Below are 20,454 nucleotides of genomic sequence, written 5' to 3' on the forward strand. Positions count from 1 at the left end.
GAAAGCTCATTCCACCAGCGGGGAGCCAGTGTAGTGAAGAGACGTGATCGGGCAGCATGACTGCATGACTGTTGGTGTAGAGGAGGTGGGGCCAGTCGGCCAGCTGAGGTGGAGGAGCGGAGTGAACAGGCTGGAGTTTGGGGGGCTTAGCAGTAGTGTTTTTCCGATACCATTTTTTGATCCCGATACCGATACCTGACCGTGCAGTACTTGCCGATACCGAGTACCGATCCGATACCACGGCGTTTGAAAAAACGAAACAAAAAAACATGTTTTTTGAGCCGCATACTCACCTCGATGTAAAATTATTGCTAACACTTAGTCTGGCACTGCTCAAAACCTTTGTAAAACTCGTAAAGTTTTTGTAAAACTTAAGTATTTATTTATTTTTTTTAAATATACGTTTTTGTAAAGTACTCGCCGATACCGATACCAGCATTTTTGTGCGTATCGGTGGCCATGCCGATACTAGTATCGGTATCGGAACAACACTACTTAGCAGTTTTATCCAGTGAAGTAGTTTACCACGCTGGAGTTACAGTGTTACTGCAGTGTTACAGCTAGCTACTAGCCCTGACTCGTTCCCATAGCAACACAGCTCTTAAATCAAGCTTAGCCAGGGGGGAAGGAGGCTAACTTTCTAACCTCAAAATAAGTCAGTCTTATTTTTTATCCAACATCGGAACAACACTACTTAGCAGTTTTATCCAGTGAAGTAGTTTACCACGCTGGAGTTACAGTGTTACTGCAGTGTTACAGCTAGCTACTAGCCCTGACTCGTTCCCATAGCAACACAGCTCTTAAATCAAGCTTAGCCAGGGGGGAAGGAGGCTAACTTTCTAACCTCAAAATAAGTCAGTCTTATTTTTTATCCAACAGGCTGTCTTAATTAGACTGGTCTAACCTGAGAATATAAGACTAGTCTAAGGCCTAGACCAGTCTTAATCTATGTTTATGCAACCGGCCCCTGGGCAGAGCGCTGGTGTTGTAGAGATGGTTGACCTTGTTGTTGTTGTCGTCTGTCTGTGGTGCAGAGCACAAACACCCCACCAGCCCCCTCCTGACCAACCCACCCGAGATGTCTGAAGACCCCCAGCTGACCACCTCCCTGTTTGTAGCTGCAAACACTGTAGGTATGTACCTCACCTGACCCCCCAACACTGTAGGTATGTACCTCACCTGACCCCCCCAACACTGTAGGTATGTACCTCACCTGACCCCCCCCAACACTGTAGGTATGTACCTCACCTGACCCCCCCCAACACTGTAGGTATGTACCTCACCTGACCCCCCCCAACACTGTAGGTATGTACCTCACCTGACCCCCCCCAACACTGTAGGTATGTACCTCACCTGACCCCCCAACACTGTAGGTATGTACCTCACCTGACCCCCCAACACTGTAGGTATGTACCTCACCTGACCCCCCCAACACTGTAGGTATGTACCTCACCTGACCCCCCCAACACTGTAGGTATGTACCTCACCTGACCCCCCCAACACTGTAGGTATGTACCTCACCTGACCCCCCCAACACTGTAGGTATGTACCTCACCTGACCCCCCCCAACACTGTAGGTATGTACCTCACCTGACCCCCCCAACACTGTAGGTATGTACCTCACCTGACCCCCCCAACAGTGTAGTGTAAGTGAGTAAGTGGGTCAAATCAGTAAGTGGGTCGAAGACGTGACATGTCAATTTTGGTGTCCAAAGCATATTTATAATAGTAAATTTTTTAAAAGTAAAAAATATGCCAAAAATATATAAAAGCATTAATTATTTACCTGTGCATAATTGTGTTGATGTTTGCAATGATACCTACAAATATAGTAACAATACTAAGCTTATGTACACATCAGGGTTTCCGTTAGAAAAATTTGCCGTCGGACATCGTGTCCGGGAAGAATTCGATTTACCGGACAAACGTGATATATTCCGGTCATCATATTAAAATATAATAAAAAATTTTTTTTGCAAAATCAAATTTTTTTTTCCGCCAAATCTAATATAGCTGTTTGTCGCGGTAATTACTGTTGTGTAGCGGCCTATATATGCCATTTAATGTCTATTTCTCATCCGATACGATTAGATGCGAGCTATATAATATATAATAATATAACATGATTTGACGGATGCGCGCTATGCCATGCGTCAAATCCAGCGCTGAACGGGTCGCCTCACTGGGAACTGAACAGACAGCATCGATCAATGAACGGACTCCACATTACGTTAACTGAAGTTTGTTAAATTGTTTGGGATTAATGTGAGTTTTCTATTTTCTCTTTCCAGTTTTACCCTTTTTTTTTAAAATCAATAAAACAACGTCATTTCTATAAGTCTCGCTGGTTGGGAAGGCATTTCGTTTAGCTCGGGAGTATGACAATGGGAAGAACATAACTGTATAACTGAATGACAACAAATGTATGAGTAATGAGTAAAACAATGTCACTTTTATAGTATGTTGTTTAACTTGCCGTTCGGTCGCCATGGCTCTAGTGTGTGTAGCAGCTTCAGCTAGCTGGCTAGAAACTTCTAGGGGTGCGTTCGTAAACACGCTCTGAGAGCGCCGGAGCGCACGCTGGCTTCGATGTCACAGAGCGACCGAGTCGTTCGATTGGACGAGAGGCGTTCCGCGAGTGCTGATCGGATTTCCAGAGCGTGTTTACGAACGCACCCATAGATGGGAAATCAAGAAACCGTATTACTATGGTGGACGGGTTGGCAGGGTTGCCAGATAGGCATGGGTTACCGCCGAATGGGCTACTGTGTTTAAGCGGTAATAGACTGGTTAAGCTGTAATCCCATCTGGCATCAATCCCATGTGGCACCTTGTGCGCTGTTTCGCATAGGCCGGCCTACACATTAGGAGTCATCATCATGCCGGTGTCAAATCATATCATAATAAAAGAAATACATAGCCTATATATTCGTCTTTTTTAAAATAGAAGGAATCAGAATGTGAACTTTAGCGAATTGTATTCAAAGGGAATTATTTTCACCGGACAATATGTCCGACGACTTTTCAATATGTCGGACTTCAACCAAATTTACCGGACAAAGACCGGTAATTGCCGGTTAACGGAAACCCAGGTACACATTACAAAAATCATTACAAGTATCTCACCTGGGGGGTATTCCATCAACATCGCTAAATGAAAATCCAGGCTTATATATAATTTTAGTGAGTTCCGGTCCCTGAATGTGGCTTAAAGGAATCCCTGCTGAGTAACCATGGTGATGTATACCTCAGAACTAACCTGGTCTCAGGGCTTAAAGTACTCCGGCACAGTGCCGGATTTCCGGCGCGAAAAAAGAAAAAGAAAACTGCAATTGCGGCATTGCGCCGACGTGGTGGCGGGGGCGCTGTTTCACAAATAACTTAGCTTTTGTGTTTGCTAGCGAAACAGCTGATAGTTGATGTTGACTGCTCAAGGAGAATACATATTTGAAAGTACAGAATGCCTGAGAGCCTTATATTGCATTATATTACATTATATTTTGAATGGCCATCTGCTGCCTGAATATTGTTTTTTCCTTTACATATATAATGACATTTCCACCATAAATTGATGGCGAAAGGGCACAAATTGGTGCATATCAATTCACCAGAATGCAAGAAATTAAGTGTTTGATGCTCGTTTAAGGACCCCCAGACAGCCCTGCTTCATGGGTCCCCCCCCCCCCCCGATGTCAAACACCACTGGTACCACCTCCGCCTCATTTTGAGCCAGGAAAAACCCTGAGTAGTGACGGGAAGCCTTATGGGACGTGGTGCCAAGAAGGAGAATACCCCTCCTAAATGTCGTTGTTTGGTACCTGTACTGTAGCAATGACAATAAAGACCATTCATTCATTCATTCATAAGTGATAGTGGCTTAATAAGTAATCAGTTTGTTCTTTTAAAGACATGTATATATTTTATTCTGTATTGTTATAGTGATAGTGGCTTAATAAGTGATGCAATCAGTTTGGCCTTTTAAAGACATCTAATTTTTATTTTATTTTATTAAGTATAAAACAGTATTATGAATGAATGAATGAATGGTCTTTATTGTCATTACAGTTTTTCCCAATTGCTAAAACACAAAAGCCAATTCTCTAAACCAAATGACCAGTTCTCTAAACACATTTAATAAAACTAGCTCCCATTTGCCAAAACCATAAACACATTTCACATGAAGACACAATTCACAAAACACAATCCTCCTTTTCTCATAAATCTAAACACATTTTGTCTTGCTAAAACACAAGTTGCAAAAAACTCTGCTCAAAATGTCAAATTCTCAAATTAAAGCTCATGTGATGCAAAATGCTTGCCACAGTCAGCAACATTTTTACACAATGAACACACCTGGTTTCATTCATTAAACATAACGACTCAAAATTTAAGACACTTGTTGCAAATGATTGTGGTGTGTGTGTGTGTGTGTGTGTGTGTGTGTGTGTGTGGTATAGTTCCATAAATAAATTAAAAAACATCACACCCTGAACATTGTTTTCAGTGAGTATTGTTGTGTGTAATGGATCCTCTGTAGTGTTTGCATTGAGTTGTGATACAGTACAGTATTGTACATGTTACGGTACATGTGGGAATACGGTAAACATTTTCAAACCTTTATTTACGTAAAACTCGATAGGACAACAGTGCAACAACTTCGCGGCTGAACTTTAGTAACATTTCGGACATCATATGCCATTTAAAGGGGGGAAATAGATATCTAAAAATGCATGACTATCATGCAAAATCAGCCTTACTGTAATGTAAAATATGTAATGTTAGATATAACGTTAGACAGGGAGCGCAGATTTATTTTTATGCATGACTATCATACATGTGGGAAAACTAGGGTTAGGGTTAGGTGCTAGGGTTACAGTAAGGTTAGGGTTAGGATTAGGGGTAGGGTTTGAGTTTGAGTTTTGAAGAGAGAAGGTGTGGTTTTGCTTATGTAGCTTTAGAAAAGTGTGTTGTGTTTAGAGTTTTGGGAAAATGGAGGAAAGTTTTGTGAAATGTGATTTAGCAATTGAGAAAAACTGTAATACAGTACAGGTACGAAATTTAGGAGGGGGGGCTCCCCTGGTGCTTGGAAAAAGACTAAAAACACGAGGGCCAAGGGTAAAATAAAAAAGGAAAAAGAGCTGGTTTACATAAATAAAGGCTATGTACACTATCTACTATACTACTATACTATACAATAAAACACTGTGCTGTGCTATAAATATCCTAACTTTTCCTATATCTGAACCTTATGTACACAAGGGTTGTCATATTGCACATAGTATTGTTGCACATTCATTTACCCGCTCTCCCAATATCTCAAACTGTGACCCCCCTCCCCAAGAAAAAGTTTCAGGCACAGGATTTTTTCCCACTTTAAGCCCTGTGGTCTGTAGCAGGCTAACCGTCAACATTCATTTAGATGGGTTTAGAACATTTCCAACAGGTCTGGAAACAAAGGACTGTATTTAATGTTTATTTTTTATCCTCACAGCTTGCATACCTCACAGTAAATGCATTGTAGTTATGTCAGTTCTCGTACGCTGATATTATCTAGCCTGCTGATAATATAGCCACAGCAGTGAATGTTCATGTATTAAAAAAGGAATGCCATGATAACGCTGTCATTGTCATGGCGTTGTCACGGCGTTGTCATTAGGGGTGCAACGGTTCAGTTGGCCCACGGTTCGGTACGGTTCGGTATTTTGGGTCACGGTTTTCGGTACGGTTCGGTTCAGAAACAAATGCTACTATTTATTTACAAACTGTTACTTTACTTTATTTTGCTTATACATAATATGGAACTTTAACATACACATGTATATGTTATGTATATAATGTATATATAATTGTATATAAACAAAAAACACTTTCAAATGTCCAAAAAATAAATAAACACTTTCGAAAGTAAAAGTGCACTTTAGCCTTGACAGCTGGTAGCCCGTATACAAACAGGAGGAAAACAAATTCACACTACAAAAGTAACACTTTCCACATAGCGTTCCAACATGTCATGTGTTGTATTCCAACGAGTTGCGACATCGTGGATTAATTTGTGTTTTGGTAAGTCTAACATATCTTGTTTAATTGTCAGAATATGGTGGGCTGTGGTGCTTTTGTGGAAGAAAGTGACTGCATGTCTGATCTTACCCAGGAGGCGGGACACCGGGGTTATTGCCACTGCCTTCTTGGCGGCGAGATTTACGACGTGCGCAAAGCAGCCGATCTGTGGCCCCAGTCCACCAGCTTCATGGATCGCATTTACGATATTTGCTGCGTTGTCTGTTGTTACGGGAATTGTTATGTTTGGCCTCTCCAACTTCCACTCAGTCACTGCATTTGTTAGTTCCTCTGCCAGGTGCGCGCTGGTATGGCTTTCGTATAGTGGACGAGTTTGCAGTACTGCGCTCTTCATCTCCCAATCCGGTGACATGTAGTGGACCGTGACAGTGAGGTAACTCTCCGTTGCCCGGGAGGTCCAACCCTCCGTAGTCAGTGCAAAGCTCTGTGTTTTTGCCAAATCGTCTTCAATGCCTCTGCGCGTTGTTTGGTAAATACCGGGGATTATTTTGGTGCTGAATGATGTACGGGAGGGGACACTGTAACGGGGCTCGAGAGTTTTTATCAGATTTCGAAAACCCAAATCTCCAACCACCGAAAAGGGCTGCAAATCCTTTGCAATGAACATCCCCACTGCATTGGTTATTTTTTTGTGTTTCTCTGAAGTGGTAGTGTACGTCTGTCCGAACGCATCAGAGAGAGACTGCTGTCTGCTCACTGACGCTACCTGACTGGCTTTCCTGCTCCCAGTCAGTTATCGTTGAGTGGTAGCGGCGAATATGCTGGTTCATGTTAGAGGTGCAACCATTTGCATATGGCACACGCTTTAAGCAGAGCTTGCAGACAGTAATATTTCTGTCCACTGTTTCCCACACCGCAGACTTGTAGGAATCCGGGGCTTCCTCAAACTGTTGCGGCGCTCTCAGAGCTAATTTACGAACGCAGCCAAATCGCAGCATAAACCGAAAACCGTCACGGTTCACTAGTGAATTGAGCCGTGGAACGCAAACCGTACCGTCCGTAAAAAAAACGAGAACCGTTGCACCCCTAGTTGTCATGGTGATGTGGTTCATTCTAAGTGGTGTTTTCTCTCCTGAAGGTGACGGCTACAGCAGTTCAGACTCCTTCACCTCGGACCAGGAGCCAATCACGTGTGTCGTAACAAGACAACGGTGAGATGCTCTCCTCTCATTGGCTGGATTATACACACTTATACGTGAGACATGTTTATGTAAGCTTTATTACTAGCAACTTACACGTGTGTGTTTGTCCTGTGTGTGTGTGTCCTGTGTGTGTGTGTCCTGTGTGTGTGTGTGTGTGTGTGCCCTGTGTGTGCCCTGTGTGTGCCCTGTGTGTGTCTGTGTGTGTGCCCTGTGTGTGTGCCCTGTGTGTGTCCTGTGTGTGTGTGTGTGTGTGTGTGTGTTGCAGGTCCCATTCGGGGGCGTCTCCTGAGGGTCTGAAGGCGGTGGCGGCCCCCCCTCCCCCTCCTCCCCGCCCCCACGCCTCCCACTCGCGCTCCTCCTCGCTGGACATGAACAGAAGCTTCGCCACAGCGCCCCCCGTGGGGCCCCAGCAGCCTGGCGTGGTCGCCTACCCCCCCGCCGTACCCCCCCGCCCCCTAAACACACAGGTAACCCTCCCCCGCCCCATAAACACACAGGTAACCCCCCCTCCTCCTGCCCACTAAACACACAGGTAACCCCGCCCCTAAACACACAGGTAACCCCGCCCCTAAACACACAGGTAACCCCGCCCCTAAACACACAGGTAACCCCCCCCCCCCCCCGCCCCATAAACACACAGGTAACCCCCCCCCCTCCTCCCGCCCACTAAACACACAGGTAACCCCGCCCCTAAACACACAGGTAACCCCGCCCCTAAACACACAGGTAACCCCGCCCCAAAACACACAGGTAACCCCCCCCTAAACACACAGGTAACCCCGCCCCTAAACACACAGGTAACCCCGCCCCTAAACACACAGGTAACCCGCCCCCTAAACACACAGGTAACCCGCCCCCTAAACACACAGGTAACCCCCCCCTAAACACACAGGTAACCCCGCCCCTAAACACACAGGTAACCCCCCCCCCTAAACACACAGGTAACCCCCCCCCTAAACACACAGGTAACCCCCCCTGCCCCATAAACACACAGGTAACCCCCCCCCCTCCCAGACTCCAACCTACACAGGTAACCCCCCCCCCCCCCCTCCCAGACTCCAACCTACACAGGTAACACCCCCCCCCCCCTCCCAGACTCCAACCTACACAGGTAACACCCCCCCCCCAAAAAAAATGTAAACAAATTAATAATAATAATAATAATCTGATCAACTGATTTACTGACTGTCTGTTTTTACAAGTCTGTCATGTCCTCTGACCCCCCCTGTTCTCTGCTCTCTGACCCCAGACCTCGGGGGGCCACGGGAGCCACCGTGCGGAGGGGGAGGGGCCAGCGGGGCATGCCCCCACCTCTCCCCACCTGATCCCGGAGCAGCCCAACTTCGCTGACTTCAGCCAGTTCCAGGCCTTCGCCTCCGAGCCCCGCGGGGACGACGCAGACACACACCCTGACACACAGGTACACACACAAACACTATTTTCACATTTAATGTCTAATGCAAATAAGCTATTTGAGACAATCACACTACAGCAAATTATATGTTTTCCTGAGGGATAAGTTATGTGTTGTTTACAGGTAGGCTATGTTTGTAGCCCCTTTAATTTACCCTGGCTGCAGTAAAGAAAGCACTTTTTGTGTACTGATTTTGCACAACTTGTGTTGGTCAAAGCTGGTCATGTTCATTTATGTTCCAATAAAAAGTACTAATTCCAGTTAGAGTAATACACGTAACTGCTTTGGAATCAATTCTTAATGTCAACATTGATATTTTTAACAATGCATCTTGTTAGATGGTTCCTTGATCCATTTGTAGCATTAGTTCTGAGAATCTCTTTCATATTCAAGCAAAATTGGTATTGTAACGAAATGAAATAATCGAATCGAATCGAGACCTTGTGAATCGGAATCGAATCGCTTTGGGAAATCAGTGGCGATACCCAGCCCTAGTGACACACACACACACACACACATTTTAACCATTTATTTATGTCCACATAGAAAAAAGACATACAGGGACACAAATACTAACGTTGCAGTTACTACACAATCACAATTCATGGACCAGCGGCATAACTTTCTTTTTTTTTTTACACATTTCAGGGGTACAAGTAGCAGCGTCGCTGCCATATATGGCGGCTGCCAATTACAGCAGAGACAGAGCAGTACTTTGCAAGGCGTTAAGCCTTCTTTTTGGGCATCCCCAGTTGTTGGAGCCCTCTTACGACCAACCTGTGTGTATGTCCTAGGCTGCCAAATATGAACACAAGCAGTCTGCATCTGTACCCTAGTTCTGAGATGGTATTCAGGAGAGGTTGGTACTTAATGACCGTGGTCATGAAGGCTTCCTCTAGGCTAGGGTCAAATGTGCAGGCTACCTCCAGAACGAACACCTCTCTAGATACTTCATTGACAACAACAACATCTGGTGTATTGGCAGACAAATGTGTAAAAGTGGCTGGGTTACTGCAAAGATGGAACATGGTAGGATTGACACAGGAATGTTTGTACATTCTCACTGAGGTTGGAAAATGAGATATGTCCTTTACTATCAAGTCCACTATTCTATCATGATATGCTATGTACATTCCCTTGTAAACATAACAGCCGTTCAAGATGTGAGACATTGACTCTGTGACCTGTTCAGTGGTGTGATGCAAACAATGAGGAGCCTGAGTAGGAAACCAGATAGATAGGTTGAGTCTAGTGGGAAGGACTTGTCGTCTAGCTTTTACTGTGAATGTGACAATGTCCTCATTGAGCGCGCTGTTCTTGAAGAATGAATGAGAGACAGAGTGGTCAGCAGAGGGAAGACATGCAAGTTTTCCCTGAAGTTTTAGTCCAGTCCAGTGTTGCTGTTGTCGGTGTTGTTGTCGATCCAAGAGGGTTCGCCTGGCCCCTGCAGGTGACTGTTTCCACCATATGAGGCAGTTGCCCTGACGTGAACGAGGGGGTCAGTTATAATGTCCTCTGAGACCCTCACGGTCCCAGAGTCCGGCCGCGCCCACTCCAGGGACACTCCTGTTCGGATGTAGAGATCGTTCAGATCTGGCCAGTCTGACCAGACCCCAAAACCAGCAGAGCGGGTGTCCAGTTTCCCGCTGGCTTTCCTCCTAAATCCCAGGAAGTGGGGCTCTGACTCCCTGGCTAGTGGGACCTTGCGTCTTCTCAAGTCGAAGAACAGGGAGGATCGAGCCAGCTCCCTAACATCCCGGTCATCGTTGTTCGGCATCCTCAGAAGGTGGGATATCCGCATGCTGGTGTAAATCCATTCCAGGTTCGGTACACCCAGCCCTCCCTCCCACTGGGGATGGAAAATAATATCTCTGGTGCTGTGTGTATTGAGTACAAACCACTTCCGTACTAAGCTCACTGATTTATCATTCATTTCACTTATCACTTTCTGTGGGATGTGGACATTGGAGAACAGGTGTTGGACTTTAGACAGCGCCACCTGTCTGATGGCTTCTAACTTCATGATCAGAGGCAGTGGGCATCTGTCAATCAGGTCCAACCTGGATGTAAACTCTGACAAGATGATGTTAACTTGTTCCTTCCATTCTCCTGCGATGTTGATTTTATGGCCGAGGTCGGTGTATGTCTCATGAAGAGAGTATACACGTATGGGTTTTGTTGCTATTGTGAACTCTGGGCATGTGTCAAATTTTGAATGGTACCACCGGTTCCCTCCACTCCTCCTCTCATACAGAACGGCACATTTTGTGTTCTTGACCTCCAGACCCGACCATTCCAAAAATAAATCTGTCTTGGTGAGCACGTTCTTGACTACACTCTCCTCTAGAGGCTATCAGGACATCATCTGCATAGCCCTGTACTGGGATGGGGGAGATCACACTGGGGGGGGCACACTGACACATCCACTTTAACCATTGGTTGATGGCAATTATAAAATTAACTGCACTCCATGGACAGCCGGTTTTAATGCGTATCTGGGTGGGTGAGCTGTTTTCCACAGATTACTTGGACAAAGGAGCCTCTGTTGTATACATCTTTCACTATGTCAATGAATAGCTGGGGTAGCTGTATTTCCTCCAGTGATCTAATCCTAACATTGTGATCCAGTGTCCCAAATGCATCTCTAAAGTCAAGGAAGACAGAATACAGTCTACAGGACTTGTGCTTAAAGTCATCTATCCCTGTTTTAAGGCAAAAAACATGTTCATTCATACCTTGCCTATTGATGTATGCCTTCTGCTTGGTGGACAGAATGTCAGCATCCATCAGCCAAGGGAGGACTCTGGCCAGTATGACCTTTATGAATACCTTGTAGATGGTTGGGAGGAGGGATTTATCTCTCCATTTTGTTAGATCTTCAGGGATATTGTCTTTTTTGGGAATACGGTGGATTAATGCTCCCTTCCATGTGTCTGGTACTCTCCTATTTTCCAGGCAGACATTAAAAATAGATGTTAGGGTCTGACATGACTGTGTGGCTTTAAGGGTCTCATATGTCACCCCATCTATGCCGCTGGCTTTGTTGTTAGGAAGGCCATGTAGAACAGTCTCTACCTCCTCAAAGGTAAAGTGCGTGGTGTCAGGGAGGAATGATGGTTCGAGTGGCGGCAAGTCCATGTGCCAAGGCGGGGGTGGGAGATTGTCACCAAGCCCTTGGCCTTGACATTTACTATCATAATACATTTGTATGGTTGCAATGTCATTTGGGCAGGGGGGAGGATTGGGGTGTTCACTGTTGTTTAAGATGACTTGGATCGCTTTAGATCTTCTATGCTGCCAGAGATATGCCAGTTTATTCCGGCTCATCTTGCGCCCTCGGCCGCGGCTCACCTGTGTCTCCAGTGAGGGCAGAACGGTATCGCGCAGGAAGCGCAGCTGAACGCGGATCCAGTCAGCTGTTGAGGCCGGTGTTAAAACATCAGGATATGGTTGTGCCCGTGGGAACTTCTTCAAAACTCTCGCCACATATTTAAAAAGTTGTAATTCGAAAGGTTTACCGCTGTGGCTTTGCGCTGTAAAAACTCAGTTCTTGAAGAATATTCCAGTTAGTAATGTAGCGAGCGTTTTCCACTTTCCTGGATCACCGGAGGAAACAAAGTTGTTTTCGCGCTTCCGATTGGTGTTCAAGCGGCCCCTGTAGGCTTTCTCAGGTCTGGAAGGCCTTCCTTTGCTGCTCAGACAGCGGGCGGACATACTGTGTTAGAAGAAGGTTTCTCCTTCTATCAGTGGCCCCGGGCCTGAGCTAGATTACTCTTCCTGCCACGACTGGTGGACTGATGATTCACATGCTTAGCATCCAAATGTATTGATTGTAAGTCGCTTTGGAATAAGGCGTCTGCTAAATGCCAAAATGTAATGTAAATGTACTCTTGGAAGTCCGGGTCTATTGACCCCCTTCTCGGATGTTTGAGGGAGGGGTCGTGGGGGAGCCGCGGCTGCTGGTATATTCTCCCGGTGAGTAGTGCTTGTTTGTATGCAAGCTTGATTGTCGCGATCAAGCACATACTAGTCCATAGAAATTGCAACTGCATCTTAATCTGCACCTATTACATTAACGATGGTAATTACAACGGGTGTGCGGGCTGCTAGATGTTCTAAAAAGTAAATTTTGGCTTAGATATTTTTAAAACCAACAAACGACTCTGCGCTGCTCCGCTGCTGTGCCCGACACAGCGTGCGGGTGACGTACACACACACACACACACACCTCCAGCGATACACTTCTGTCACATCGATCAGCAGTGCTCTATTTTGATAAAGGTGTGCGTGTGTGTGCCTGTGTGTGTGTGTGTGTGTAGACAGAGAAGTGTGTGGAGACAGCAGGTCCGTTGAGGACGGTGAAGAGCGACAGCCAGATGGAGGAGAGAGGAGGAGCAGCCAGCCTCATCTCTGTACGTACCTCACACACACACACACACACACACACACACACACACATACCACACACACACACACACACACAGATAACTCATTTGTTTGTTGGTGTTTGGCTCCGCCCTCCAGCAGGCCAAAGGAGGAAGTGGTCCTCTAGCTCCGCCCCCCAAGCCCATCCGCAGACGGCTGAAGTCGGAGGACGAGCTGAGACCCGAGGATGAGCACCCCCCCCCCAAGACCCCCGCCATCACCGCTGTCCTCGCCACGCAGCCCTCCATACCCAGGTAACACACCTCCATACCCCCCACTGCCATCCCCAGGTAACCCACCTCCATACCCAGGTAACACACCTCCAAACCCAGGTAACACACCTCCAAACCCAGGTAACACACCTCCAAACCCAGGTAACACACCTCCATACCCAGGTAACACACCTCCATACCCAGGTAACACACCTCCATCCCCAGGTAACACACCTCCATACCCAGGTAACACACCTCCAAACCCAGGTAACACACCTCCATACCCAGGTAACACACCTCCATCCCCAGGTAACACACCTCCATACCCAGGTAACCCACCTCCATACCCAGGTAACACACCTCCATACCCAGGTAACCCACCTCCATCCCCAGGTAACACACCTCCAAACCCAGGTAACACACCTCCATCCCCAGGTAACACACCTCCATCCCCAGGTAACACACCTCCATCCCCAGGTAACACACCTCCATCCCCAGGTAACACACCTCCATCCCCAGGTAACACACCTCCATCCCCAGGTAACACACCTCCATCCCCAGGTAACACACCTCCATCCCCAGGTAACACACCTCCATACCCAGGTAACACACCTCCAAACCCAGGTAACACACCTCCAAACCCAGGTAACACACCTCCATACCCAGGTAACACACCTCCATACCCAGGTAAACACACCTCCGTACCCAGGTAACCCACATCTGGTAACCCACCATTTCGCTGTTAGATGAGCAACAAAAATCAAATAGCCTATTCCTCTTAAATCTTCGCCGGCCAACAGGCTAAATCCAAAGACAATAACAGTCATCCAGAACAGCGCTGCTAGGATCCTGATGAGGGTGCGCAAATATGATCACATCACCCCCATCCTCAATTCACTTCACTGGCTCCCCGTCTCCCTCAGAATTGAATTCAAGGTCTCCCTCCTCACCCACCAGTGCATTCATGGAACTGCCCCCCCCCCTACCTCAAGGAACTCCTCCATACCCCTCAGACCTCCTCACGCACCCTCCGTTCTACTGCCACCAACCTCCTCAAGACCCCCAGGACCAAGCTCCGCACGATGGGAGATCGGGCCTTCTGCTCGGCTGCTCCCAGGCTGTGGAATGCTCTCCCTGACCACCTAAGGGCACCACAGTCTGTGGATGCTTTTAAACGAGGCCTTAAAACTCACCTTTTTAATAGAGCCTTTTTTTTGCCTTTTAATTGAATGTTTTTTGCTTTATCTTACTGTGTTGTAGCACTCTGAGATTTTATATGTAAAGTGCTTTTATAAATAAAATGTATTATTATTATTATTATTATTAACAGTCACAGGCAAAACTATTTACAGTTATCTCGCCTATTCCACTCTGTGTTCATTTGCGGGTGCTATGCAAGAAAATGCTGGCATCCACTGTTGATGGATGTGTTGCTCCTAATGGCCGTTGTCATGGAGCTTGTAGCTTCCTCTCAGCCTCTCCCTTCATACTTATCTCCAGAATGTGGTCGTCATCTTCATCAAACTGATTCCACAGTGAAGTCATGTTAGCTGCTGGCCGTTTGATCCGCCTTCTCTCAGACCTGGTGTTACTTGGTGTTCGCTTACTTAGTTTAACGCATTTGTTGTAAGTCGCTTTGGTAAATGCCTAAAATGTGAATGTAAAAAAAAGTTTTGTCTGTGTCTCAGGTCCGTAGGCAAGGATAAGAAGGCCATCCAAGCCTCCATCAGGAGAAACAAGGAGACCAACACTGTCCTGGCCAGACTCAACAGTGAACTACAGCAACAGCTAAAGGTATGGAAGAGGTCACACACAGACACACACACACACACACACAGACACACACAGACACACACACACATCATATGTGACAGGGTCCTCAAGTAGGGCACGGTAATTTTCCAGTTTTTATAAAGAAGATATGCTTATTTTAATGTTGGTACACCTTAAACCAAATATCGGAGAAAACCGCTCTGAATCAAAACAGACGTGTTTGCTGCCATCACGTCGGTAGCTAGCTAGCAGCTAAGAAGGAACATCGCTATGAACTAAACCGATCTAAATGCATGTGTAGCATGTCACAACTTGCTGATAGAACATCAACATGCTAAAAACACATAACTACACAACTAGATGATCACACAGTCCTTGCTTTTGAACACGTCTTAAAATGTAAGTTTGTTTACAAGCCATGTATCACTAACCCAGTAGCCTGAAGCAGGGTGACGGATGATGGAGTATTTAGTGATCCTAAAACTGTTTGTTTTATTGAGTGGGCTCTTCAACACTTAAACTTTCGTAATATGAAAAGAAAACATACAAATACATTTTAAAAAAATAAGCTTTTTGGTAATTTGCGCGACTTGAGAATTTCCGACATGCAGACCTTTTCACCAGACCGTGTCACATATGCTCTCCCCCTCTCTCCCTCCCCCCCCTCTCCCTCTCCTCTCTCCCTCTCCCTCTCCCTCTCCTCCCTCCCTCTCCCTCTCCCTCTCCTCCCTCCCCCCCCTCTCCCTCTCCTCCCTCCCCCCCCTCTCCCTCTCCTCCCTCCCTCTCCCTCTCCTCCCTCCCTCCCTCTCTCTAATCTGAGCGTTGTCTGTCCATCCACCAGGACCTTCTGGAGGAGAGGATTTCCCTGGAAGTTCAGCTGGAGCAGCTCCGCCCCTTCTCCCACCTGTAACCATGGCGACCCTTCTCCCTCTCACCTGTAAACATGGAGACCCTTCTCCCTCTCACCTGTAACCATGGCGACCCTTCTCCCTCTCACCTGTAACCATGGCGACCCTTCTCTCTCTCCCACCTGTAACCATGGCGACCCTTCTCCCTCCCACCTGTAACCATGGCGACCCTTCTCCCACCTGTAACATGTGTTTGTGTGTGTGTGTGTGTGTGTGTGTGTGTGTGTGTGTGAAAGAGAGAGAGAGAGAGAGAGAGAGAGAGAAGATTATCCATGTCTGGACTGGAGGGCCCCCCCCCTACACACACCCCCCTCTAAACTGCCCCATCTCCACCACTGGGCTCTGCCGTGGACACCCTACTCTGCCATCGACTGACTACTTACACACACACACACACACACACACACACACACACACACTCGTACTCAGTCAGAGAACAGAACAGCTCTGGGGTTACGTTGGGGAGGGTAATGTTACAACGGTTATGGGCACTTTTATTCATCAGAGAAAACAAAGGTGATGGTCGAAAGGCAGTCCCTTATAGGCCACCGTAGCACAGGTCCCCAGGCTAGGCTAGGTGTGTGACTGGCCATGTCCCTCCTCTTTCCCCAGGCTAAGCTAAGCTAAGCTAGGTGTGTGACTGGCCATGCCCCTCAGGCTAAGCTATGCTATGCTAAGCTAGGTGTGTGACTGGCCATGCCTCCTCTTCCCTGAGGTACCTAGTTGTAAAGTGTCTAGTTGACTGAGTGTCAAACTATTGGCTGTGTGTGTGTGTGTGTGTGTGTTTGGGGGGGGGGGACCAATAACCACGGCAGCGAGGGGGAGGAGCCACACGGGAGGTAATGATGCCTGATTGGACGGCGCTGCCTTCACACTGATCATGTAACAGGAACACGTTCACGAATGTTCCAGTTCAGCACAGTACTGCCTCACTGTGTGTGTGTGTGTGTGTGTGTGTGTGTGTGTGTGTGTGTGTGGGCAGGCAGGTGGTGATGATGCAACGAGTGTACGTTGTTGTTTTTTTGGGGGGGGGGTTTCTTTCTTATTTTCATTGTTCCTCCGTCTGTGACCCGCTGAGGTGTGTGTGTGTGTGTGTTACCATGTGAAGTGATTGACCCCCGGAATACAGTCAAACCTGCCCCTCCCTTGTGTCTGCCTCTACCCTGCCCCCCCAGCCCTAACTACCCCCCCCCCCAGACACCATGTAACTGCATGTAGTCCCGGCCAAATCTCCTACAATATGGAGGTCAGACAGAAGCAGCCAGGACCTTCATCTGGACCTGGGCTGGGTGTGGGTTCATCTGGACCTGGGCTAGGTAGCTAGGTGGCCAGTAGGACGTCTGTGGTAGAACCTTACTGTAACTTAACGGTCCGTTGTCTCTCTATCTGACTTGTTTAACGTTCCGTTGTCTCTGACTTGTTTTGGTTTATTTTGTTTTGTTTTCCTGGAAACTTCCTGTGTTTTAGTTTTTCCCCTTAACCTGTCCTCAAAAGCCTTACTTCTACGTGTGTGAGTGTGTGTGTGTGTGTGTGTGTGTGTGAGTGAGTGAGTGAAAGTGTGCGTGTGCGTGTGTGTGTGTGTGTGTGTGTGCGTGTGTGTTGAACCAAGGCGAGCCCTCTCTTCTGCTGTGGGTCAGTGTACTGTATTGGGGGGTGTATAGTGTATGATATGGTAAACACCTTTTGATCTCATATGTACATTTGCATTAATTGCTGACTAACGGCAAAACAAATATTCTATTTAATTGCTTCTCTTCTGGCTGTGAGATCCTAGATGTTGACCTGCATGGACGTGGCTCTGCAGAATGAACTAGCAGCTGTGTGATTTTTACACAAAATAAAAATGGCACAATATTTTAAACACCTGAGTCTCTCTCTGTCCGCTCTGATGCTCATGTCGTTACCATGAAGAACCGTGTGTGTGTGTGTGTGTGTGTGTGTGTGTGTGTGTGTGTGTGTGTGTGTGTGCGTGCGTCATGTTGTCACCATGAACAAGCACCAATGGTTTTGATTCATTTTAAGGAGAGTTTTTAAATGTTGGCCACCTCCACCCTGCCTTTCATTGGACGACCAAAGTACTTGGTTTTTGCATTTATTTTAACTGTTATTATATATACATTCTACCACGACATTGTGTGTGTGTATATAGATATAGATGGATATATACAGTGAGGGGAAATTCAACACAATCCAAAACATACTGCAAAGGAGGTTCAATTGGTTCAAGAGGAAGAAAGTAAAGGTGTTGGACTGGCCTAGTCAACCGCCAGACTTGCATCCAATAGAACATGTGTGGAAGGAACTGAAGATCAAGATTCACCAGCGGCCCCCTGGAATCTTCACAACTTAAAGACTGTCTGTGTTGAAGAATGGGCCGAAGTCCCTCCTGATCACTGTGCAGGGTTCCCGCACTGGTCTTAAAAAGCCTTAAAGTCTAAAATCCAGCAATCCGACTTATAAGGCCTAAAAAGGTCTCACATTTCAGTTATTCGGTCAAAAAATGAGGTGCTAGGTCTTAAAAATTAGATCCTGCAAGGAAATCAGTCTGACCAAAATCTATTTACGTGGAAATGAATCAAGCTGGAACCAAAGAAATGCCAATTCGCTTCCTTTTTTGTCTGTATGGCAGTGAAATCCCTAATTTCATCACCTCGAGGATGACAAAAAGCTATCATATGGTGTCGCGAGCAGGTATAAAATTCGATTCTAAAAAAGGTCTTTAATTTGATGTGTTGAAACTTGTAGGAACCCAGCTGTGAGATTTGTTTTTTTCGTACAGGAAGTGTCTTGAAGCTGTCATTGAAAACAAATGCTTCCCCACCAAGTATTAAATACATTTCAATTAGCGTGTTCTATAGTTCTTTCCTGTCATTCCTCTTTAACACACATAACTTTTTTTATGGTTTGGAGAGTTAAATAGAGTGAAAAAAGCAGCATCCGCACAGTCCGCATTTTTCACTCTCTTTGATGCTCCTCAGCTAAGGATGAGCGGTGGTATTTTCACTATTTTGAATGGTGTGAAGTGTCACAATGTCTGTAGCTGTGTAGATTTATTGAGTTAATACTAATGTCTGGTCTAACTTTCATGTGAATAGCTTTAATGGAAATATGTTGAATTGAAAAATTGTTGCTGTGTTGAATAATGATTTGTGTGTGTGTGTGTGTGTGTGTGTGTGTGTGTATATACAGTGGGGGGAAAAAGTATTTAGTCATCCACCAATTGTGCAGGTTCTCCCATTTAAAAAGATGAGAGAGGCCTGTAATTTTCATCATAGGTACACTTCAACTATGAGAGACAGAATGGGGGGAAAGAATCCAGGAAATCACTGTCAGATTTTTTATGAATTAATTGGTAAATTCCTCTGTAAAATAAGTATTTGGTCACCGACAAACAAGCAAGATTTCTGGCTCTCACAGACCTGTAACTTCTTTAAGAGGCTCCTCTGTCCTCCACTTGTTACCTGTATTAATGGCACCTGTTTGAACTTGTTATCAGTATAAAAGACACCTGTCCACAACCTCAAACAGTCACACTCCAAACTCCACTATGGCCAAAACCAAAGAGCTGTCAAAGGACACCAGAAACAAAATTGTAGACCTGCACCAGGCTGGGAAGGCTGAATCTGCAATAGGTAAGCAGCTTGGTGTGAAGACATCAACTGTGGGAGCAATTATTAGAAAATGGAAGACATACAAGACCACTGATAATCTCCCTCGATCTGGGGCTTCACGCAAGATCTCACCCCGTGGGGTCAAAATGATCACAAGAACGGTGAGCAAAAATCCCAGAACCACACGGGGGGACCTAGTGAATGACCTGCAGAGAGCTGGGACCAAAGTAACAAAGGCTACCATCAGTAACACACTACGCCGCCAGGGACTCAAATCCTGCAGTGCCAGACGTGTCCCCCTGCTTAAGCCAGTACATGTCCAGGCCCGTCTGAAGTTTGCTAGAGAGCATTTGGATGATCCAGAAGGGGATTGGGAGAATGTCATATGGTCAGATGAAACCAAAATAGAACTTTTTGGTAAAAACTTTTTGGTAAAAACTCAACTCAACTAGCCAGTCTCCAGATCTTAACCCCATAGAAAATCTTTGGAGGGAGTTGAAAGTCTGTGTTGCCCAGCGACAGCCCCAAAACATCACTGCTCTAGAGGAGATCAGCATGGAGGAATGGGCCAAAATACCAGCAACAGTGTGTGAAAACCTTGTGAAGACTTACAGAAAACTTTGACCTCTGTCATTGCCAACAAAGGGTATATAACAAAGTATTGAGATTAACTTTTGTTATTGACCAAATACTTATTTTCCACCATAATTTGCAAATAAATTCTTTAAAAATCAGACAATGTGATTTTCTGGATTTTTTTTTTCTCATCTTGTCTCTCATAGTTGAAGTGTACCTATGATGAAAATTACAGGCCTCTCTCATCTCTAAGTGGGAGAACTTGCACAATTGGTGGCTGACTAAATACTTTTTTGCCCCACTGTATATACTGTA

At 46.1% G+C, this 20,454-nt stretch overlaps 1 protein-coding gene across 1 annotated transcript in view; it reads left to right on the plus strand.

Moving 5' to 3' along the window:
• The window catches only part of reps1 (RALBP1 associated Eps domain containing 1), a gene marked incomplete at its 5' end in the record, with an annotated part of 31,537 nt that extends 13,744 nt beyond the window's left edge, over positions 1-17,793 (plus strand). The window contains 8 exons of the mRNA XM_080525508.1: positions 1,035-1,133; positions 7,157-7,229; positions 7,486-7,687; positions 8,470-8,640; positions 12,954-13,046; positions 13,162-13,313; positions 14,960-15,065; positions 15,886-17,793. Of these exons, the coding sequence (XP_080381634.1) occupies positions 1,035-1,133; positions 7,157-7,229; positions 7,486-7,687; positions 8,470-8,640; positions 12,954-13,046; positions 13,162-13,313; positions 14,960-15,065; positions 15,886-15,954 (965 nt within the window). The 3' untranslated portion in view covers positions 15,955-17,793. The remainder of the gene's footprint in view (positions 1-1,034; positions 1,134-7,156; positions 7,230-7,485; positions 7,688-8,469; positions 8,641-12,953; positions 13,047-13,161; positions 13,314-14,959; positions 15,066-15,885) is intronic.
• Positions 17,794-20,454: the final 2,661 nt, after the last annotated feature.

The sequence above is a fragment of the Nansenia antarctica genome (assembly GCF_963989245.1).
Source record: "Nansenia antarctica genome assembly, chromosome: 3".
Classification (NCBI taxonomy): Eukaryota; Metazoa; Chordata; class Actinopteri; order Argentiniformes; family Microstomatidae; genus Nansenia; species Nansenia antarctica.